The 24,689-nt window shown below is 47.9% G+C and overlaps 1 protein-coding gene across 1 annotated transcript; it reads left to right on the top strand.

Moving 5' to 3' along the window:
• The first annotated feature begins 21,475 nt into the window (after positions 1-21,475).
• LOC123100037 (aspartic proteinase PCS1-like) lies at positions 21,476-23,216 on the top strand. The gene has a single exon (XM_044522032.1). It carries the CDS (start codon positions 21,582-21,584, stop codon positions 22,923-22,925), a length of 1,344 nt encoding a protein of 447 aa, XP_044377967.1. The 5' UTR covers positions 21,476-21,581; the 3' UTR covers positions 22,926-23,216.
• Positions 23,217-24,689: the final 1,473 nt, after the last annotated feature.

The following is a 24,689-nucleotide window of genomic DNA, read 5'->3' as shown; positions in this document are numbered from 1 at the left end:
CGGTAGTACTGTACTCCCCTGTTGGAGTAGAACTGCCAAATTAAGTGTTGGACCTACTATCGCAGGGGCTCATTCCCCTCCGTCTTGGCCCACGGTACTAAGGCGACACTGTTACAACAGTACCGTTATTTCATAATAGCTAGTACCACCGGTGTCTTGTGTGGTAGTACCGCTTGGGAACTTGCAGTGCAACCCGTATGGGACTGTGGTAGTACTGTTGTCCGCACCGGTAGTACCGCTCAGTGAAAACTAGGGCAATGGTTGGATTTGGAGGGGGCATATAAAAAGGGGGCCTTCGTCCCCAAGATGACCTAGCTCTTTCCTCTCGCTCCTCCATTGTCGCCCAAAGCTTAAACTCCTAAACCTCTCTCCCTAGCCACCAAAACTTCTTGATCTTCTACGACTTGGGAGAGAAGACCTAGATCAATCGCTCCACCGTAGAAAATTTGACATCCCCTTGTTTTTCCTACTGGATCTTGTTTTTGTTTTTTTTTGTGTTTGGGCAGCCTAGACAGAAGAGGTCACCTCAAAGCTCAGTCATTGTGGTGTAAGGCTTCATGGTAGTGTTGGGAGCCTCGAATTAAGTTGTGCAGATTGCTCGAACCTTGTTTGTGAAGGTCCGGTCATCGCCTCCAAGGGCACCGTGTAGTGGATCCTGACACCTTAGATTGTGCGAGGACATGCAGAGAATAAGGTGAGCCATTATGGCGCTTGCTGAGCATTGTGTTGTCACACCTCTCCGACGGAGACGTACCTCCCTCAAAGGAGGAAACTCCGGGAATAACATCATCGTCTCCATTTGTGGTTTATTTTCTTCTTCACTTACTTATTACAAGCTATCTTTAGGACTATTTTGTTTGAGACTAAGTTTGCCTAAGGTTGCCACACCTAAGGTTAGGCAAGTTTGACCAATTTGGATGGGCGTTTGGTTCAAGCCACACCTTAGGCAAGCCACACTAGGGTCCCACATCACATACACTCAAAAAGTGTGGCAAGATTCCCTTAGGCTTGCCAACTTGTGGCTCTCATTTTGAAGAACTAACCTTAGGCAAGTGTGGCAATATTGTATGGCAAAGTGTGGCATGGTTAGGCCTAGAACCAAACAGCCCCTTTATTGTGTGTCTTATCTAGCTTGTTGTTATTCGTAAGTTTGCCAAATAGGTTGTTGACCTAGTTGCATATATCTAGATAACCTATATTCTTGTTGTATCCCTTAAAATTGGAAAAGAGACTAAAAACTGTTAGCCACACCTCTGCGATGGAGACGTACCTCCCTCAAAGGAGGAAACTTCGGGAATAACATCATCATCTCCATTTGTGGTTTATTTTTCTCTTCACTTACTTATTGCAAGCTATCATTATTGTGTGTCTTATCTAGCTTGTTGTTTTTTGTAAGCTTGCCAAATAGGTTGTCGACCTAGTTGCGTATCAAGATAGCCTATATTCTTGCTGTATCCCTTAAAATTGGAAAAGAGACTAAAAACTGTTAGTCGTCTATTCACCCCTCTCTAATCGACTATATCGATTCTTTCACACACAAAATCTAAAATGGTTGTGATTAAGGATCACCAAAGAACAGGCCATGCCAAGCTTCTGACTTGTTACACTTGAGAACAACTTCATTGTGGAACTTGTGAGGTTTGTGTCCTCCTCAGTTGTCTTGCTGGAGTTAGAATTATCTTATGTCCCTCCTTGGTGCCGGCTCCTTTGGGACAACGATCTATCCAGTTTGCGGTCACCGATGTCTTCTGATCTACATCAACTACCTGCTCATGGGTTTCAACAAGGTTTGCCCTGGTGAGATGGAGGCCCAGAGGTGACAACGAGCTTTACTTATGGCGCGTCACCAGTGGTGCAGAAAGAAGATGGTACTGATTTTTGCAAGGACTTGTCTGTAAAAAAAATTATTCTCATAAGAAAGTTCTTATAAGGTCTGATTTTATTTCATATATGGCCTATGGCCTTTTCGAAGAAGAAAAAAGACACCCATGGTCTTACCCATCATGCTCATGTATGAATCAAAACCTCCATTGGATTTATCACTACCATTGTACAAAGCAGTTTTCTAGTGCATTGGTAGCCCATGGTACATATTTTAGATCACAAAGATCTGCTAGAGTTGCCCCCGTCCTCACACCTAAAAAACAACACGTTTCTCGGTAGCACGGTTCTCTTCGCACGATGCATTTGGGGCAAAATTTTGTGTTTTGACCCTTTTCGCATACAAATTCAGGATCAGACCCCGGTTGGAACGAATTCTGGGATTTGACCTTTTTGCTACCGCTAGGGGTTCTAGCGGTAGGGTTAGACAGGCTACTGCCAGGGGCCCTGGCGGTAGGGTGCGACGGAGGGGGACGACGGCCGTTTGCCCGAGCTGACGTGGATAAGTACCCTACCGCCAGGGACCCTGGCGGTAGGCCGTCTGACCCTACGTGGCTGGGTTTTTGCCTCGGAAAGTTTCTGTAATGAAATATCAAAGTGCCATGGCGGTAGGTTCACCCTACCGCCAGGGGGGTGACGGGAGGCTGTGTGACCCTACCGCCAGGGTCCGTGGCGGTAGGGTCCTATGTTTTATGGTTTCAAGCTTAATTGCTTGCTTCTTTTCAAAATCAATATCACAGCAGTATGATACGTCTCCAACGTATCGATAATTTATGAAGTATTCATGCCATGTTTACTATTGTTTTATATGATTTTGGTATGATTTGATTAGAACTAACCCGGACTGACGCCGTTTTCAGCAGAACTACCGTGGTGTTGTTTTTGTGCAGAAATGGAAGTTCTCGGAATGCGTTGAAAATCAACAGAGAATTTTTCTGGAAAATATAAAAAATACTGGAACAAAAATCTACCGGAGGGGAGTCCCGTGGGCCCCACGAGGGTGGGGGCGCACCCACCCCCCTGGGCGTGCCCCTGTGCCTCGTGGACTACCCGTGGGGCCCCCTGACTTGTTCTCGACGCCAACCTCTCCTATAAATACCCAAACCTCCAGAAATTAACCTAGATCAGCAGTTCCGTCGCCGCAAGCCTCTGTAGCCACGAGAAATCAATTTAGGCCCTCTCCGGCACCCTGCCGGAGGGGGCCATCATCACCAGAGGCAATGGAGGAGGATCTCGGAGGGGCCATCATCGCCATGAAGGCCAAGGACCAGAGGGAGAACCTCTCCCCATCCAGGGGGGAGGCCATGGAGGAGGAAGCACAAGGGGGCGAACCTCTCCTCCTCTCTCTTGGTGGCGCCGGAGTGCCATCGGGAGGGGAATCATCGCCGCGGTGATCGTCTTCATCAACATCCTCATCTCTTTTACGCGGTCCACTCTCCCACACTCCACTGTAATCCCTACTTGAGCATGGTGCTTTAAGCCACATATTATGATCCAATGATGTGTTGCCATCCTATGATGTTTTGAGTAGATATCCTTTGTCTTTGGGTTGATTGATGATCTAGATTGGTATGAGTTGTATGTTTTATTTTGGTGCTGTCCTATGGTGCCCTCCGTGTCGCGCAAGCGTGAGGGATTCCCGCTGTAGGGTGTTGCAATATGTCCATGGTTTACTTATTGTCTGCGTTGCTTGAGTGACAGAAGCATAAACATGGATAAGTGGGTCACGACGTATGGGATAAAGGGGACTTGATGCTTTAATGCTATGGTTGAGTTTTACCTTAATGATCTTTAGTAGTTGCAGATGCTTGCTAGAGTTCCAATCATAAGTGCATATGATCCAAGATGAGAAAGTATGTTAGCTTATGCCTCTCCCTCATATGAAATTGCAATAGTGATTACCGATCTTGTTAACAATTGCCTAGGAGAATTCCGCACACCGACCCATCATTATTCCACACTCGCTATTTATAATATTTAGTAATATATTCTAACTTTATGATAACAGCACCTACTTTTATATTTTAGCTGTCCGATATCATACAAAGTTATCCTCTTTATACCCACAACGTAGTTTTATTTCTCGTTTCTAGTTGGAAGCAAACATTTGGTGTACGTAGAGTCGTATCAGTGGCAGATAGGACTTGAGAGAATATTGATCTTACCTTTAGCTCCTTGTGGGTTCGACACTCCATACTTATCACTTCCACCTTTGGGAATTGCTACGATGATTCCCTGCACTTGGGGATTATCAAGCTCTTTTCTGGCGCCGTTGCCGGGGAGCAATAGCGTGGGGTTGATATTCTCGTGTGTGCTTGTTTGCTTTCTTCACTAAGTAGATTTTGCTTTTCCTTTTTGTTTCCGTTTAGTTGTGGTGAAGCATACAATTTTTTTAAAGAATGAAAATGCAAAAAAAATTACTTGCCTCTCATGCCTAAAAAGTTTTTCAATAAGAGAAGTGATTGGAAAGTTATGCATTGAAGAAGTGAGGGTCGACCTTGAGCACTTGTGTTCATGCTCATGGAAACAATGTAGAATTTTTCATGGAAGTTTCTCTGTAAATAATTATCCCCTTGTGTATCCATTATATTATAAAAATAATGTGCCAAGCTTTGGTTTTAGGATGATTAGATTGCTTGTTTACTATGTGCAGAACAAAAACAAAAACTTTGGCTGTAGCGCGTGATTTTACATTTTTTTACTGGAAGTTCAAATGAGTCTGAAACTTTTTGCACATTACTTCTGTACGAATTGTTCAAATTTTCAAATTTATTTCACAATTTTGGGAGTTACAGAAGTTTACTAAACTTCCAGATTACTACAGACTGTCCTGTTTTTGACAGATTCTGTTTTTCGCGTGTTGTTTACTTATTTCGATGAATCTATGGCTAGTATCGGGGGGGGGGGGTATGAACCATTGAGAAGTTGTAATACAGTAGGTTTAACACATATATAAATAAAGAATGAGTTAATTACAGTACCTTAAAGTGGTAGTTTGCTTTATTACACTAACGGATCTCATAAAGTTTTTGTTAAAGTTTTGTGTGGATGAAGTGTTCGAAGATCGAGGAGCTATAAATATGAGAAGAATAAAGAGAGGCAAGAGTTCAAGCTTGGGGATGCCCAAGGCAACCCAATTAAATATTTCAAAGGATACTCAAGCATCTAAGCTTGGGGATGCCCCGGTTGGCATCCCATCTTCCGTCTTCAAAACTATCGGTATACCTTACTCGAAGCTATATTTTTATTCATCACATGATATGTGTTTTGCTTGGAGCATATTTTCAATTTTACTTGCTGTTTGAATAAAATCATTGGATCTGAAATCTTTAATGAAATAGAATCCTCCCATGGCTAGCTAATTATTTGCCTACTCAGTGTTCTTCACTTATATCTTTTTTGAGTAGTTTGTCATTTACTCACGTGCTTCACGCATATCCTATGAGTAAATGGTTGAATGAATTGAATATCATAAATCTGAATTTATATATGTTTCATATGCTTATAACATGGGGAGTAATGACTTCACACAGAATAAGTATAGGTAGTAAACTTATTGAAAGTTAGCAAACGTAGAATTGGTCACTTGAACAATTCATGAAAGAATATTGAAGGAAAGGAGATTTAACATATAAATATACTATCTTTGACATGTTTTGTAATTGTGAGCACTCATTAAAATATGACATGCTAAAAAGTTGATGTTGGACAAGGAAGACAACTTAATGGGTTATGTTTTCCTATATCTGAAACGTTATATTGTCTTGGATCATCCAACATGTTGAGCTTGACTTTCCCTCTCATGCTAGCCAAATTCTTTGCACCAAGTAGAAATACTACTTGTGCTTCCAAACATCCCTTAAAACTAGTTTTGCCATGAGAGTCCACCCTACCAACCTATGGATTGAGTAAGATCCTTCAAGTAAGTTGTCATCGGTGCATGCAATAAAAATTGCTCTCTAAATATGTATGATCTATTAGTGCGAAGAAAATAAGCTTTATACGAACTTGTGATAGGGAAGAAATAAAAGGAACGGACTGCATAATAAAGGTCTCTATCACAAGAGGCAATATAAAGTGACGTTCTTTTGCATTAATATTTTGTGCATCCAACCTTAAAAGTACATGACAACCTCTGCTTCCCTCTGCGAAGGGCCTATCTTTTATTCTTGTCTTATACCTTATACAAGAGTCATGGTGATCTTCACCTTTCCTTTTTTACATTTTATCCTTTGGCAAGCGCATTGTGTTGGAAAGATCCTGATATATATATATCCAATTGGATGTAAGTTATCATGAACTATTATTGTTGACTTTACCCTTGAGGTAAAAGGTTGGGAGGCGACTCTATAAGCCCCTATCTTTCTCTGTGTCCGATTAAAACTTTGAACCCATAAATATCACGTGAGTGTTAGCAATTGTGAAAGATTAAATGATAGTTGAGTATGTGGAGTTTGCTAAATCAAAGCTCTGACATAGACCCTTCCTGAAAATAAGATGAATTGCAATTGTTTGATGACTGAGAATATAGTTTGTTAGTTTCAAGAAAGTTTATGATCTATACTTTAACATGTGAATAGCTTGTTACTTGATCATGAAAAGTTTTATGAGTTGAGCTACTGTTATGATATATAATGATGCTATAAAAAGTGTTTGAAACTATCATTGATCAAACTTAATAACTTGCTAGAATTCACACTTCATAAATTATTTCTTTTATCATTTACCTACTCGAGGACGAGCAGGAATTAAGCTTGGGGATGCTGATACGTCTCCAACGTATCGATAATTTGTGAAGTATTCATGCCATGTTTACTATTGTTTTATATGATTTTGGTATGATTTGATTAGAACTAACCCGGACTGACGCTGTTTTCAGCAGAACTACCGTGGTGTTGTTTTTGTGAAAAAATAAAAGTTCTCGGAATGCGCTGAAAATCAACGGTGAATTTTTCTGGAATATATAAAAAATACCGGAACAAAAATCTACCGGAGGGGAGTCCCGTGGGCCCCACGAGGGTGTGGGCGCGCCCACCCCCTGGGCGCGCCCCTGTGCCTCGTGGACTACCCGTGGGGCCCCCTGACTTGTTCTCGACACCAACCTCTCCTATAAATACCCAAACGTCCAGAAATTAACCTAGATCGGAAGTTCCGCTGCCGCAAGCCTCTGTAGCCACGAGAAATCAATCTAGGCCCTCTCCGGCACCCTGCCGGAGGGGGCCATCATCACCGGAGGCCATGGAGGAGGATCCCGGATGGGCCATCATCGCCATGAAGGCCAAGGACCAGAGGGAGAACCTCTCCCCATCCAGGGGGAGGCCATGGAGGAGGAAGCACAAGGGGGAGAACCTCTCCTCCTCTCTCTTGGTGGCGCCGGAGTGCCATCGAGAGTGGAATCATCGCCGCGGTGATCGTCTTCATCAACATCAGCATCATCATCACCATCCTCATCTCTTTTATGCGGTCCACTCTCCCGCACCCCGCTGTAATCCCTACTTGAACATGGTGCTTTATGCCACATATTATGATCCAATGATGTGTTGCCATCCTATGATGTTTTGAGGAGATATCCTTTGTCTCTTGGGTTGATTGATGATCTAGATTGGTATGAGTTGTATGTTTTATTTTGGTGTTGTCCTATGGTGCCCTCCGTGTCGCGCAAGCGTGAGGGATTCCCGCTGTAGGGTGTTGCAATATGTCCATGGTTTACTTATTGTCTGCGTTGCTTGAGTGACAGAAGCATAAACACGGATAAGTGGGTCACGACGTATGGGATAAAGGGGACTTGATGCTTTAATGCTATGGTTGGGTTTTACCTTAATGATCTTTAGTAGTTGCTGATTCTTGCTAGAGTTCCAATCATAAGTGCATATGATTCAAGATGAGAAAGTATGTTAGCTTATGCCTCTCCGTCATATGAAATTGCAATAGTGATTACCGATCTTGTTAACAATTGCCTAGGACAATTCCGCACACTGACCCATCATTATTCCACACTCGCTATTTATAATATTTAGTAATATATTCTAACTTTATGATAACAGCACCTACTTTTATATTTAGCTCTTCGATATCATACAAAGTTACCCTCTTCATACCCACAATGTAGTTTTATTTCTCGTTTCTAGTTGGAAGCAAACGTTCGGTGTACGTAGAGTCGTATCAGTGGCAGAGAGGACTTGAGAGAATATTGATCTTACCTTTAGCTCCTTGTAGGTTCGACACTCCATACTTATCACTTCCACCTTTGGGAATTGCTACGATGATTCCCTGCACTTGGGGATTATCACAGTATCACAATAATATCACAGCAGTATCACAACAATATCACAGATCTCAAACAATTAAACTTGGGCATCACATACACATTAATAAAACACCAAGTAAATAGACATGTCAAACGAAGTCCAACTAATTAGTAAACGGAGTTCCACATAGTTTCACAAATAGCAAAGACAAAGTTCCACAAATAGCAAACACAAAGTTCCACGTAGTTTCACAACCACTAGACAACCCAACTACAAGAGCCATGTATCCAAGAGCAGAATTACTTGCTCCTTCCCCTCTTGGAGGTACGGTCCTCGTTACTCTTTGAACGAGTCTCTTCAGTCTTCTTCTTGGGCCGTCGAGTAACCGGTCTCTAGAAAGGGTCCGGACTCAACAAATCCTTCTTCTGCGGATTCCTCTTCGGCAGCTGAGATGGTTGAGATGATTGAGTTGGTGGAGGTCCATAATCTTCATCGTACTCCTCCTCCCCATTGCTCTCATCCTCCTCCTCCTCCCCTTCTTCATGTGTGGCCTCCTCCTCCTCCTCCTCCTCAACCAACCTAGACGACGAGGGAACATTGCTCGATGAGCCGATGTGTCCCTGTGTGGCTACAGGCTGATAAGCTTCAGCCGACCCAACTCCAGCACACCCAAGCAGCCCTACCAGCTTGCGACAACGCTTCACGAACTTCTGCACTCACAATGAAACAAGGGCATAATAAGTATCAGATTTATGATTGCAAGTGAACAAGATGCATATGTTCCGAGGAGGCTAAAATTGTACCTTCATCGTTCCCCTCATTTTGTTCTCAGATTGTACGCTCCCGGGGGCATCACCTAGTGCATCTGAGGCTTCAAAGATGCATCTGTTCAGCTCACCGGACTATAACGGCATAAGTCAGTCACGATGACGAATAAAATAATTTAAATACAACCGTCGGTTCAAACTTACCACTCTGTTGATGAGGGGTGCAAACTCCCTAAATCCACTATGCATGTCTCTGATGCCGGTCTGGTAGGCCTCTTCCTCGGGGTCATCCCTCTCCAGCTTCGCGATGTCTTCCGCCGTCCACCAAGGCCTGAGACTAAGACGGTGCTTCTGGCCATCATTGTACCATCTCATGTGTCGGCCCAGGTAAGCATCCGAGTCAGTCACTTTCCTCTCCCCATCTTTACGGTACCTCTGTCGGTTCCACTCCGTCACATGAGTTTTATGCTCCTCTCCCCAGTCTGTGATCGACTGATTCTTCTGCCGGCTCATCCTGCAAGGCATAGGCCACAAGAAACATCATAATAAAGTCGAACGCAATGAAATCGTGGGCACGAAGAACAAGCGCACTCACATATGGAGCGCGTGGCCGCCTGTATCGGTCGGCGGGCCCGGTGGGGTATGCTGATACATCCCAAACTGCGTGGCCACGCGGTGTGGCAAGTGCCACTCGACGTCGTACACACAATCATGGGCACGATGCACCGCCAAAGACCACTGTCCGCATTGCAGATCACGTTCAGATTGAAGTCCCACTCTCAGTCATGATACGTCCACCAGTTTACCTATTACATATACATTGGTAAGTTCCCACTCTCGGTCAAAAGTTGAATCAAAGAGAAAGGTGGTGAGCGAGTTCATATACCTGCGTATGCATCAAAGCGTCCAACTCATTGGTGTAAGTCTTGTACGAAGTCTTGTTTAGGCCCGTGTAGAGTTTGACAACGTCCACTCGTAAGCTACGGTGGGGTGTTGAGTCTCGTCGCCGTCTTCGCTATAGGCACCCCATGGACATCTTGGCATCTTCTCCGGACACCCCACCGGCAGCCGCTCCCACATCCAAATGGAGAGGGCCCAGACAAAGCCACCCATATTGGACTTGTCTCCCGTCCTCTGGGTTGCGTTGTCAAGCTGCAAAACATCAAATGAGGATCAGATATAACAAAATGTCATGGACATACTTTCGTAGGTAGGCAATTAGATACTCTCTTACCGAACGGTATAGGTAGGCGAGAGATGCGGTCCCCCAACTGTACCCTTCATCCCAGTAGGCTAGGAAGAACAGATACGACTAGTTGGCAGAGTTTCCGGAGCTGTCTGGAAACACGACCTCCGTGAGAAGATACCACAGGTAGGCCCTCGCGTACCACTCCACAGTCGCCTCATTGGCGTCTTTGGGGCATGTCTTCCGGTGCTCTGAGAGCCAGGGCAACGATACACCGGATGTACAGTTACCCTTAGCACCGGGGTGCTGGAAATATGCCCTAGAGGCAATAATAAATTGGTTATTATTATATTTCCTTGTTCATGATAATCGTTTATTATCCATGCTACAATTGTATTGATAGGAAACTCAGATACATGTGTGGATACATAGACAACACCATGTCCCTAGTAAGCCTCTAGTTGACTAGCTCGTTGATCAATAGATGGTTACGATTTCCTGACCATGGACATTGGATGTCGTTGATAACGGGATCACATCATTAGGAGAATGATGTGATGGACAAGACCCAATCCTAAGCCTAGCACAAGATCGTGTAGTTCGTTTGCTCAGAGCTTTTCTAATGTCAAGTATCATTTCCTTAGACCATGAGATTGTGCAACTCCCGGATACTGTAGGAATGCTTTGGGTGTACCAAACATCACAACGTAACTGGGTGGCTATAAAGGTGCACTACAGGTATCTCCGAAAGTGTTTGTTGGGTTGGCACGAATCGAGACTGGGATTTGTCACTCCGTGTAAACGGAGAGGTATCTCTGGGCCCACTCGGTAGGACATCATCATAATGTGCACAATGTGACCAAGGAGTTGATCACGGGATGATGTGAGTTACGGAACGAGTAAAGAGACTTGCCGGTAACGAGATTGAACAAGGTATAGGGATACCGACGATCGAATCTCGGGCAAGTAACATACCGCTAGACAAAGGGAATTGCATACGGGATTGATTGAATCCCCGACATCGTGGTTCATCCGATGAGATCATCGTGGAACATGTGGGAGCCAACATGGGTATCCAGATCCCGCTGTTGGTTATTGACCGGAGAACATCTCGGTCATGTCTGCATGGTTCCCGAACCCGTAGGGTCTACACACTTAAGGTTCGATGACGCTAGGGTTATAGGGAATAGATATACGTGGTTACCGAATGTTGTTCGGAGTCCCGGATGAGATCCCGGACGTCATGAGGAGTTCCGGAATGGTCCGGAGGTAAAGATTTATATATGGGGAGTCATGTTTTGGTCACCGGAAAAGTTTCGGGTGCTATCGGTAATGTACCGGGACCACCGGGAGGGTCCCGGGGGTCCACCAAGTGGGGCCACCAGCCCCAGAAGGCTGCGTGGGCCAAGTGTGGGAGGGGACCAGCCCCAGGTGGGCTGGTGCGCCCCCCACCAAGGCCCAAGGCGCATGGGAGAGTGGGAGGGGGCAAACCCTAGGTCCAGATGGGCCTTAAGGCCCACCCTAGTGGCGCCCCCCCTCTCCTCCCCTTGGCCGCCCCCTAGATGGGATCTAGGGCTGGCCGCCACCCCTTGGGGTGGGAACCCTAGAGGGGGCGCAGCCCCCTCCCCCCCCTATATATAGTTGAGGTCTAGGGCTGCCCAACACATGAGTTTTCCTGTCTCTCTTGGCGCAGCCCTACCTCTCTTCCTCATCCTCTCCCGCGGTGCTTGGCGAAGTCCTGCGGGATTGCCACGCTCCTCCATCACCACCACGCCATCGTGCTGCTGCTGGATGGAGTCTTCCCCAACCTCTCCCTCTCTCCTTGCTGGATCAAGGCGTGGGAGACGTCACCGGGCTGCACGTGTGTTGAACGCGGAGGCACCGTTCTTCGGTGCTCAGATCGGAATCAACCGCGATCTGAATCGCTACGAGTACGACTCCCTCATCCGTGTTCTTGCAACGCTTCCGCATCGCGATCTACAAGGGTATGTAGATGCACTCCCCTTCCCCTCGCTGCTAGATTACTCCATAGATTGATCTTGGTGATGCGTAGAAAATTTTGAATTTCTGCTACGTTCCCCAACAGTGGCATCATGAGCTAGGTCTATGCGTAGTTTCTATGCACGAGTAGAACACAAAGCAGTTGTGGGCGTAGATGTTGCCAATTCTTCTTGCCGCTACTAGTCTTATCTTGTTTCGGCGGCATTGTGGGATGAAGCGGCCCGGACCGACCTTACACGTACGCTTACGTGAGACAGGTTCCACCGACTGACATGCACTAGATGCATAAGGTGGCTAGCGGGTGTCTGTCTCTCCCACTTTAGTCGGAACGGATTCGATGAAAAGGGTCCTTATGAAGGGTAAATAGAAATTGGCATATCACGTTGTGGTTTTACGTAGGTAAGAAACGTTCTTGCTAGAAACCTATACAAGCCACGTAAAAACTTGCAACAACAATTAGAGGACGTCTAACTTGTTTTTGCAGCATGTGCTATGTGATGTGATATGGCAGAAGATGTGATGAATGATATATGTGATGTATGAGATTGATCATATTCTTGTAATAGGAATCACGACTTGCATGTCGATGAGTATGACAACCGGCAGGAGCCATAGGAGTTGTCTTTATTTTTTGTATGACCTGCGTGTCATTGAATAACGCCATGTAAATTACTTTACTTTATTGCTAAGCGCGTTAGCCATAGAAGTAGAAGTAATCGTTGGCGTGACAACTTCATGAAGATACAATGATGGAGATCATGGTGTCATGCCGGTGACGAAGATGATCATGGTGCCCCGAAGATGGAGATCAAAGGAGCAAAATGATATTGGCCATATCATGTCACTATTTGATTGCATGTGATGTTTATCATGTTTTGCATCTTATTTTCTTAGAACGACGGTAGTAAGTAAGATGACCCCTCACTAAAATTTCAAGAAAGTGTTCCCCCTAACTGTGCACCGTTGCGAAGGTTCGTTGTTTCGAAGCACCACGTGATGATCGGGTGTGATAGATTCTAACGTTCGAATACAACGGGTGTTGACGAGCCTAGCATGTACAGACATGGCCTCGGAACACAAGCAAAACACTTAGGTTGACTTGACGAGCCTAACATGTACAGACATGGCCTCGGAGCACAAGAGACCGAAAGGTCGAACATGAGTCATATAGTAGATGCGATCAACATGGAGATGTTCACCGATGATGACTAGTCCGTCTCACGTGATGATCGGACACGGCCTAGTTTGACTCGGATCATGTATCACTTAGATGACTAGAGGGATGTCTATCTGAGTGGGAGTTCATTAATCAGATGAACTTCATTATCATGAACATAGTCAAAAGGTCTTTGCAAATTATGTCATAGCTTGCGCTTTAGTTCTACTGTTTAAGATATGTTCCTAGAGAAAATTTAGTTGAAAGTTAATAGTAGCAATTATGCGGACTGGGTCCGTAAACTGAGGAGTGTCCTCATTGCTGCATAGAAGGCTTATGTCCTTAATGCACCGCTCGGTGTGCTGAACCTCAGCGTCGTCTGTAGATGTTACGAAACATCTGACATACACGTTTTGATGACTACGTGATAGTTCAGTGCGTATTGCTAACGGTTTAGAATTGTGGCACCAAAGACGTTTTTTGAAACGTCGCAGAACATATGAGATGTTCCGAAGACTGAAATTGGGATTTCAGACTAGTGCCCACGTCAAGAGGTATGAGACCTCTGACAAATTTCTTAAGCCTGCAGACTAAGGGAGAAGAGCTCAATCGTGGAGCATGTGCTCAGATTGTCTGAGTGCCACAATCGCTTGAATCGAGTGGGAGTTAATCTTCCAGATGAGATAGTGATGGTTCTCCATAGTCACTGCCACCAAGCTATTACAGCTTCGTGATGAACTATAACATATCAGGGATAGAATGATGATCCTTGAGCAACTCGCGATGTTTGACACCGCGAAAGTAGAAATCAAGAAGGAGCATCAATCGTTGATGGTTAGTAAAACCACTAGTTTCTAGAAGGGCAAGGGCAAAAGGGATACTTCATGAAACGGCAAATCATTTGCTGCTCTAGTGAAGAATCCCAAGGTTGAACCCAAACCCGAGACTAAGTGCTTCTGTAATGAGGTGAACAGTCACTGAAGCAAAACTACCCTAGATACTTGGTAGATGAGAAGGCAGGCAAGGTCGACAGAAGTATATTGGATATACGTTATATGAATGTGTACTTTACTAGTACTCCTAGCAGCACCAGGGTATTAGATACCGGTTCGGTTGCTAAGTGTTAGTAACTCGAAATAAAAGCTGCGGAATAAACGGAGACTAGCTAAAGGTGAGATGACGATATGTGTTGGAAGTGTTTCCAAGGTTGATGTGATCAAGCATCGCATGCTCCCTCTACCATCGAGATTTGGTGTTTGCGTTGAGCATGATTGGATTATGTTTATCGCAATACGGTTGTTCATTTAAGGAGAATAATGGTTACTCTGTTTATTTGAATAATACCTTCAATGGTCTTGCACCTAAAATGAATCTCGATCGTAGTGATACACATGTTCATGCCAAAAAGTAATGATAGTACCACATGCTTGTGGCACTGCTATTTGAGTCATATTGGGATAAAACGCATGAAGAAGCTCCATGTAGATGGATCTTTGGACTCACTCGTTTTTGAAAAGATTGAGACATGCGAACCATGTCTATTGGTGTATGTGCATGAAGAAACTCCATGCAGATGGATCATTTGGACTCACTTGATTTTGAATCACTTGAGACATGCAAATCATACCACATGGGCAAGATGACTGAAAGGCCTCGTTTTCAGTAAGATGGAACAAGAGAGCAACTTGTTGGAAGTAATACATTTTGATGTGTGCAGTCCAATGAGTGCTGAGGCATGTAGTGGATATCAATATGTTCTTACTTCACGAATGATTTGAGTAGATGCTGAGTGTATTTACTTGATGAAACACAAGTCGGAATTATTGAAAGGTTCAAGTAATTTCAGAGTGAAGTTGAAGATCGTCGTGACAAGAGGATAAAATGTCTGTGATATGATCATAGAGATGAGTATCTGAGTTACGAGTTTGGCACACAATTAAGACATTGTGGAAAGTGTTTCACAATTAATACCGCCTGGAACACCATAGTGTGATGGTGTGTCCGAACATCATAACTGCACCCTATTGGATATGGTGCATACCATGATGTCTCTTATCGAATTACCACTATCGTTTATGGGTTAGGCATTAGAGACAACCGCATTCACTTTAAAAGGGGCACCACGCAATTCCGTTGAGACGACACCGTTTAGAGAAACCTAAGTTGTCGTTTCTTAAAAGTTTGGGGCTGCGATGCTTATGTGAAAAGTTTCAAGCTGATAAGCTCGAACCCAAAGCGGATAAATGCATCTTCATAGAATACCCGAAACAGTTGGGTATACCTCCTATTTCAGATCCGGAAGCAAAGTGATTGTTTCTAGAAACGAGTCCTTTCTCGAGGAAAAGTTTCTCTCGAAAGAATTGAGTGGGAGGATGGTGGAGACTTGATAAGGTTATTGAACCGTCACTTCAACTAGTGTGTAGCAGGGCACAGGAAGTTGTTCCTGTGGCACCTACACCAATTGAAGTGGAAGCTCATGATAGTGATCATGAAACTTCGGATCAAGTCACTACCAAACCTCGTAGGACGACGATGATGCGTACTACTTCAGAGTGGTACGTGATCCTGTCTTGGAAGTCATGTTGCTAGACAACAATGAACCTACGAGCTATGGAGAAGCGATGGTGGGCCCATATTCTGACAAATGGTTAAAAGCCATGAAATCCGAGATAAATGGATCTTTAAGAAGAAGACGGACGTGGACGGTAATGTTACCATCTATGAAGCTCGACTTGTGGCAAAGAGTATTTTCACAAGTTCAAGGAGTTGACTACGATGAGATTTTCTCATCCGTAGCGATGCTTAAGTCCGTTGGAATCATGTTAGCATTAGCTGCATTTATGAAATCTGGCAGATGAATGTCAAAAACAAGTTTCCTTACCAGTTTTTAAGGAAAAGTTGTATGTGATACAATCAGAAAGGTTTTGTCGATCCTAAGGATGCTAAAAGGTATGCTAGCTCCAGCGATCCTTCCATGGATTAGAGCAAGCATCTCGGAGTCAGAATATACACTTTGATGGAGTGATCAAAGTTTTGGGTTTATACAAAGTTTGTTAGAAACTTGTATTTACAATAAAGTGAGTGGGAGCGCTACAACATTTCTAATAAGTATATGTGAATGACATATTGTTGATCCGAAATGATGTAAAATTTCTGGAAAGCATAAAGGGTTGTTTGAAAGGAGTTTTTCAAAGGAAGACCTGGATAAAGCTGCTTACATATTGGGCATCAAGATCTATAGAGATAGATCAAGACGCCTGATGATGCTTTCAAAGAACGCACACCTTGACATGATTTTGAAAGAGTTCAGAATAGATCAGCAAAGAAGGAGTTCTTGGCTGTGTTACAAGGTGTGAGTATTGAGTGAGACTCAAGACCTGACCACAGCAGAAGAGAGAAAAAGGACGAAGGTCGTCCCCTATGCTTTAGACGTAGGCTCTACAGTATGCTTTGCTGTGTACCGCACATGAAGTGTGCCTTGCCATGAGTTGGTCAAGGGGTACAATAGTGATCCGGGAATGGATCACATGACAGCAGTCGAACTTATCCTTAGTATCTAGTGGACTAAGGAATTTTCTCGATTATGGAGGTGAAAAGGAGTTCGTCGTAAAGGGTTACGTCGATGCGAACTTTGACACTAATCCGGATGACTCTGAGTAGTAAACCGGATTCGTATAGTAGAGCAGTTGTTTGAAATGGCTCCAAATAGCGCGTGGTAGCATCCACAAGATGACATAGATATTCGTAAAGCACACGGTTCTGAAAGGTTCAGACCCGTTGACTAATAACCTCTCTCACAAGCATAACATGATCAAACCAGAACTCATTGAGTGTTAATCACATAGTGATGTGAACTAGATTGTTGACTCTAGTAAACTCTTTAGATGTTGGTCACATGGTGACGTGACCAGTGAGTGTTAATCACATGGTGATGTGAACTAGATTATTGACTCTAGTGCAAGTGGGAGACTGTTGGAAATATGCCCTAGAGGCAATAATAAATTGGTTATTATTATATTTCCTTGTTCATGATAATCGTTTATTATCCATGCTACAATTGTATTGATAGGAAACTCAGATACATGTGTGGATACATAGACAACACCATGTCCCTAGTAAGCCTCTAGTTGACTAGCTCGTTGATCAATAGATGGTTACGGTTTCCTGACCATGGACATTGGATGTCGTTGATAACGGGATCACATCATTAGGAGAATGATGTGATGGACAAGACCCAATCGTAAGCCTAGCACAAGATCGTGTAGTTCGTTTGCTCAGAGCTTTTCTAATGTCAAGTATCATTTCCTTAGACCATGAGATTGTGCAACTCCCGGATACCGTAGGAATGCTTTGGGTGTACCAAACGTCACAACGTAACTGGGTGGCTATAAAGGTGCACTACAGGTATCTCCGAAAGTGTCTGTTGGGTTGGCACGAATCGAGACTGGCATTTGTCACTCCGTGTAAACGGAGAGGTATCTCTGGGCCCACTCGGTAGGACATCATCATAATGTGCACAATGTGACCAAGGAGTTGATCACAGGATGATGTGAGTTACGGAACGAGTAAAGAGACTTGCCGGTAACGAGATTGAACAAGGTATAGGGATACCGACGATCGAATCTCGGGCAAGTAACATACCGCTAGACAAAGGGAATTGCATACGGGATTGATTGAATCCCCGACATCGTGGTTCATCCAATGAGATCATCGTGGAACATGTGGGAGCCAACATGGGTATCCAGATCCCGCTGTTGGTTATTGACCGGAGAACGTCTCGGTCATGTCTGCATGGTTCCCGAACCCGTAGGGTCTACACACTTAAGGTTCGATGATGCTAGGGTTATAGGGAATAGATATACGTGGTTACCGAATGTTGTTTGGAGTCCCGGATGAGATCCCGGACGTCACGAGGAGTTCCGGAATGGTCCGGAGGTAAAGATTTATATATGGGAAGTCCTGTTTTGGTCACCGGAAAAGTTTCGGGTGCTATCGGTAATGTACCGGGACCACCGGGAGGGTCCCGGGGGTCCACCAAGTGGGGCCACCAGCCCCAGAAGGCTGCGTGGGCCAAGTGTGGGAGGGGACCAGCCCCAGGTGGGCTGGTGCGCCCCCCCACCAAGGCCCAAGGCGCATGGGAGAGTGGGAGGGGGCAAACCCTAGGTCCAGATGGGCCTTAAGGCCCACCCTAGTGGCGCCCCCCTCTCCTCCCCTTGGCCGCCCCCCTAGATGGGATCTAGGGCTGGCCGCCATCCCTTGGGGTGGGAACCCTAGAGGGGGCGCAGCCCCCCCCCCCCCCAATATATAGTTGAGGTCTAGGGCTGCCCAACACATGAGTTTTCCTGTCTCTCTTGGCGCAGCCCTACCTCTCTTCCTCCTCGTCTCCCGCGGTGCTTGGCGAAGCCCTGCGGGATTGCCACGCTCCTCCATCACCACCACGCCGTCGTGCTGCTGCTGGATGGAGTCTTCCCCAACCTCTCCCTCTCTCCTTGCTGGATCAAGGCGTGGGAGACGTCACCGGGTTGCACGTGTGTTGAACGCGGAGGCACTGATCGGAATCAACCGCGATCTGAATCGCTACGAGTACGACTCCCTCATCCGCGTTCTTGCAACGCTTCCGCATCGCGATCTACAAGGGTATGTAGATGCACTCCCCTTCCCCTCGCTGCTAGATTACTCCATAGATTGATCTTGGTGATGCGTAGAAAATTTTGAATTTCTGCTACGTTCCCCAACACGGGGCAGTCGCCGATGAGGGTGGTAGCCCTTTGCTGCCAGTTGGTCCTCTCCACTCGCCCGGTGAGTGCATGACCCTCGATCGGCATGGCAGTAATCATCGACCAATCCTCGAGGGTCACCGTCATCTCCCCGCATGGCAGATGGAAAGAATGGGTCTCCGGTCGCCACCCGTCAATCAAAGCTGTCAGAGCTGCGTGGACAAGCGTCGGCGGCTGACGCTTGAACTGCAACACGAAACCCAACAGTCGGGCTCTCTTGAAGTATGGCGTGTAGCGCTCGTCGTAGTCCATATCCCCGGCAACCCCGTGACCCCTCATGCGCAGTGGCTGGAGCATCTGTCAAAAAGTGGACGGCAAAAGTTAGGAACTTATTTTCATCAATCCGAAAACTTTGATCAATATTTCCTTCATATTACTTACCAATCCGTTCTCCATGAAACGATGACCCTTGTCTAATGCGTAGTCAAGCATGGAGTACCGTGGGCCGATGTTGTCCGCAAGAGGTGCCCGCCTTAATAAAATTTGATAAACAAAAACATCACAAGCATAAGCATACATAAACAAAAAATAAATTTTCTTGGTTACATGAACTAGGGTTCATCTTAAGCATATTCCTCCAACAACATCTACTACACATGATGGATCAAATCATATCAGCATGCATCATATCAAAATAAAATCCTCCAACATCCATCATATCATCATTTTTTAAAACAATTTTGTTTTAAAATAGAGTTAATCTTGAATGTATTTTCTCCAAACAACATCTTCATATCATCATATCAACATGCATCATAAAACAAAACAAGTCCACCCACATGCATTACATCATAATTTATTTAACAAAAAAAAATCATGAACTAGGGTTCATCTTTACACTAAGATATGAACTATTGATTAGACTTCATGTTCAATACCACTAGTTACTAAAGAACTAAGAACTAGAACTAGAATCAAGCTAAAACAATCCTAGGTGAAAAAAATTCAATCCAAGTTCAAAAATATGAGGGATTTCAAGCAAATAATGTGTCAAATCGAAAGCAAGTTTGCAAAAACTACTTGGAGGGATCGGAGGAGCTTACGTTTCTCTCTTCGGGGCCATCTTGATCCGCAAAAACGATGAAGAAACGGTGAAGATCTAAGGGGGAGAGTGAAGGAGATGAAAGAGGGAGAGAGGGGTGAGGGGGGAGCAAGAAGAAACTGCCGACGGGGAGAAGGGGAGGGGTGGGGAGATGGGCAGGGGCGCGGGGTCTCGGGCGAAATAACTGCTCGCACCCTACCGCCAGGGGTTCTGACGGTAGGGTTAGACAGCCTACCGCCAGGGTCCCTGACGGTAGGGTGTGACGGAGAGGGAGGACGGTCATCTCCGCGCGCTGACGTGGATTAGTACCCTACCGTCAGGGCCACTGGCGGTAAGAAAAAGGGTCAAATTTCAAAAAAAAAATCCAACCAAGGTTAGATCCTGAATTTGTATGCCATAAGGGTCAAAACACGAAATTCAATTGCATTTGGTACCGCCGCGACAGGATCGGATGGGGTACACTGTCAGATGCACGCGTGCTTGCTTCGCTTTCACGTATGAAAATGTGCTTTCAATCACCGGAGTTCGCAAAGGTAAAAGGTTTCGAGTTGGCAGGTCCATGGCCTGTCATCTCATATGGTGCTATTGTGGCAGAGCACGTCACATGCGACGCCAAATAACAAGATGGCCGTCGCCATCCCATGATCACTGTAGCTTCCGGAATCATTAGTCCGTTTGGAAGGGCCTCCACAAGTTGCAGGCTCCGCTGTGAGCTGGTTTGAAATGGGGGAATGCGAAATTTACCGATTTCTGCAGGAATCATGCACTGTAAACATGGGTAAAAAACGGGCAAAATGTCCTCCCGGAAAAGGGTCTCGTGGGTGTGGCGTTTAACCGGTCCTGTCATAGTTTCTTTTTCTTTCTTTTTTGCACGGATGCATAGAGTGCTGGCAACTACTCTAGGCATAAAAGGATGAGTTCTCGCCATGTGTTCCAGTCATCCTCCAGCTGTTATCACCAGGGATTTCTCAACCGCAGACAGGGAGATTTCCCTTCCGACAAGCCCAACAAGAGGCCGTGGCAATGCCTTGCCCTGAGCAGCTGCACTGAAAGCCACTCGCCCCCTAAAGGCCGAAAGTCTTGGTCGACGACGGCGAGCACCAGATGCCTGTTATATTGTTGTCTCTGGTGAGCCGCGCCGCGATACCTGGCCGGACCGCCGGAGTAGTACGTATTCATGAGCTCCCTCAGGACCATGTCCCCTTCTCGGAGCCCACACGGAGTAAAGAAGAGAGAGCTGTGGCGCACGTACTGCTACTGCCACCGCTACTGCTGCACCAAACACATTATTACCCGGGTGCTTATGGAAAACAGCAGAGGAGACGACGACGGGTCAGATGTTAAATACTGTCCATGGAAGCAGATTAGGAGGACGACACGGTGTAGACGTGGATTGGATTTGGACCAGTGGTTGCAGGTCCATGCAAAGCACCTGCAGTTGGTTGACAGTTGCTCACTTTCATTTCATTTCAAGTTTTCAACCCCAGGCAGAGCGCGGATAGAAAAGTAGAAACTGCCCGCCAATGGACATGGACTCGTTTATCGTTCTCCTCTTCCTCTCTCTTGCGAGAGCGGAGGCGGCGAGCCTCGGCGTTGGTAGAGAAGGTAGGGCTGGGGGAGCGGTTCTTCTTCCGCTCAGGCTGCAGCAGGTGGCGGCCCCGCCGCGAGCGCCGGCGAACCGGCTGCGGTTCCGCCACAATGTGAGCCTGACGGTGTCGGTGGCTGTCGGCACGCCGCCGCAGAACGTCACGATGGTGCTCGACACGGGCAGCGAGCTCTCCTGGCTGCTCTGCAACGGGAGCTCCGTGTCGCCGCCTGCGCCGTTCAATTCGTCAGCTTCTTTGACGTACGGCGCGGTCGCCTGCTCGTCGCCGGCGTGCGTGTGGCGCGGACGTGACCTGCCCGTCCGCCCGTTCTGTGACGCGCCGCCGTCCACCGCCTGCCGCGTCTCCATCTCCTACGCAGACGCCTCCTCGGCCGACGGCCTCCTGGTTGCCGACACTTTCGTCCTCGGAGCCCAGGCCGTGCCCGTCCTGTTCGGCTGCATCACCTCCTATTCCTCCAGCACGGCCACCAACAACAATGCCACGGACCCGTCGGAGGCGGCGACCGGCCTCCTCGGCATGAACCGTGGCAGCCTGTCCTTCGTGACGCAGACGGCGACCCTCCGCTTCGCCTACTGTATCGCCCCCGGCGAAGAACCCGGCATCCTCCTCCTCGGCGGCGACGGCGGCTCGGCCCCGCCACTTAACTACACGCCGCTGATAGAGATCTCCCAGCCGCTGCCGTACTTCGACAGGGTGGCCTACTCCGTGCAGCTGGAGGGCATCCGCGTGGGGCGCGCCCTTCTCGCCATCCCCAAGTCCGTGCTCACGCCGGACCACACGGGCGCCGGGCAGACAATGGTGGACTCCGGCACGCAGTTCACCTTCCTCCTGGCCGACGCCTACGCGGCGCTCAAGGGCGAATTCCTGAACCAGACGCGGTCGCTGCTCGCCCCGCTCGGCGAGCCGGGCTTCGTGTTCCAGAGCGCGTTCGACGCGTGCTTCCGCGGGCCGGAGGAGCGAGTGTCGGCGGCAAGCCGGCTTCTCCCCGAGGTGGGCCTGGTACTCCGCGGCGCGGAGGTGGCCGTGGCCGGGGAGAAGCTCCTGTACAGTGTACCCGGCGAGCGGCGCGGGGAGGAGGGGGAGGAGGCTGTGTGGTGCCTGACGTTCGGGAACTCGGACATGGCGGGCATGTCGGCGTACGTGATCGGGCACCACCACCAGCAGGACGTGTGGGTGGAGTACGACCTTCAGAACGGCCGGGTCGGCTTCGCGCCGGCGCGCTGTGAGCTCGCCACCAAGCGCCTCGGCGCCCAAGTGTAGTTCTTGTCTAGTGGCATTGCGTCAGTCAATGTGTAGTCGTCGTGTAAAAGTACAGCGAAATACTAGCGGCAGCGGCAGTGGCAGGGCACGTATCGTTAGCAGAGGGCGAGTATTAGAGACGGTCACTCTCCGATCACCTGCTGCTGCCAGTGGTGAACTACTGGTTATTTACGAACTTCATTGTTGTATTGTTATGCGAATACATATACGAGCGTGTATCTTAAAAGACAAGATACCAATTACACCCCTTGTACCTATATATATGTGCCTAGTGCATGATCAATGATATATCGATGCACCAAATCATTCTCTACATGCTACCTATCGCAAGTCGATCCTTTCCCGCTTCCGCCTAACCTAGCCGCCGCCGCCTCGGGCCGCCGTCGCCGCCATCTGCAGCCGCCGCCGCCGCTTCCTCTCGCGCCGCACTTCCCCTCCCCGCGCCGCGCCCCACCTCCCCTGCCGCGCCGCCTCCCCCTGCTGCGCCGATTCTCCCGCCGCGCCGCACCCTCCTGCCGCGCCACTCCCTCCCCAAACCATAGCCGCCGCCTCTTCCTCTCACCACCGCGCCGCCGCCATGTCATCCACCGCCTCCACCTACTCCAACCCCTTCGCCGGGCCGGACCCTGCTGACATCCGCGAATCAACATTCACGAACGTGTCCCCGTCGTCCTCGATGCCACCGACTCCTCATACTTCGCGTGGAGGACGTACTTCTCGCTGCTCTTCTACGAGAACAATCTCGTGGATCACGTTGACGGCAATGTCGACTCCTGCGCTATGGTGGGCGACTCCGAGTGGACCGCAATCGACGCCACGCTCATCCGATGGTTCTTCACCACCATCTCGAAGGACCTGTTTCACACGGTCGTGAGCGATGGTGATGACGCCCGCGCCGTGCGGGTCAAGCTCAACGGCCTCTTCACCAACAATAAGCTTCAGCGCCGCATTATTCTGCAGCAGGAATTTTTTGACTGTCATCAGGATGATCAGTTTATCGATGACTACTGCTGCCGCGTGAAGACGTTGGCGGATGAGCTCCGTGATATCGGCGCCAAGGTTGATGACGACCTCCTCCTCAGCACGATCACCGCCGGCCTCAACGAGGACTTCGGCAACGCCGCCTCCAACCTCTCCTTAATACCGAAGCCCTCCTTCCCCAAGTTTGTGGCGTACTTGCGGTTGGAGGAGCGCCGGATGAAGGGGGTCAAGCGCGTGCAGCACCATGCCCTCGCCGCTGGCACCTCGCGTGGCGCCCCACCAACGGCCGCCCCGCCCGCGCCCCGCCACCAACCGCCGCCCCCCGCGCCTCCCGCTGCCCCCCAGCAGCAGCCGGGTGGTGGGCGCCGTGGCAACCGCCACGGGGGCGGTCGCAAGCAGCAACAACTGGCGCATGGGGGGCCCCTCGTCAGCGGTAGCAGCATGCCACCCCACCATGGACTTACGGCACCAACCCGTGGACGGGCGTCGTACACGCGTACTCGATGCCGGTCCCTAGGGCTCCCGCTCCGGGCATCCTTGGGCCTCGTCCGGCGAGCCACCAGGCGCTCTTCGCCGCGCAGAATGCCGCCCCTTACAGCGGCTACGGTGCCGCGCCCACCTACTGCGTCGCTCCCGCGCCGGCCTATGGAGGGTTTTAGCCTCCCCAGGTGCCGCCGCCATGGGACCCGGCCCTCCTCGCCGCTCTGCACTCGGCTCCGTCACCGAGTAACTACGGCGGCGGAGGTGACTGGTACATGGACTCGGGCGCCACCGCTCACATGA

Source organism: Triticum aestivum, chromosome 4D, assembly GCF_018294505.1.
Source record: "Triticum aestivum cultivar Chinese Spring chromosome 4D, IWGSC CS RefSeq v2.1, whole genome shotgun sequence".
Taxonomy (NCBI): domain Eukaryota; kingdom Viridiplantae; phylum Streptophyta; class Magnoliopsida; order Poales; family Poaceae; genus Triticum; species Triticum aestivum.
This window is presented reverse-complemented; position numbering and strand designations above follow the sequence as displayed.

What these genes read in the sequence shown, in the direction of transcription:
- LOC123100037 (XM_044522032.1), top strand. Translation starts at nt 21,582, where the DNA reads ATGGACATGGACTCGTTTATCGTTCTCCTCTTCCTCTCTCTTGCGAGA.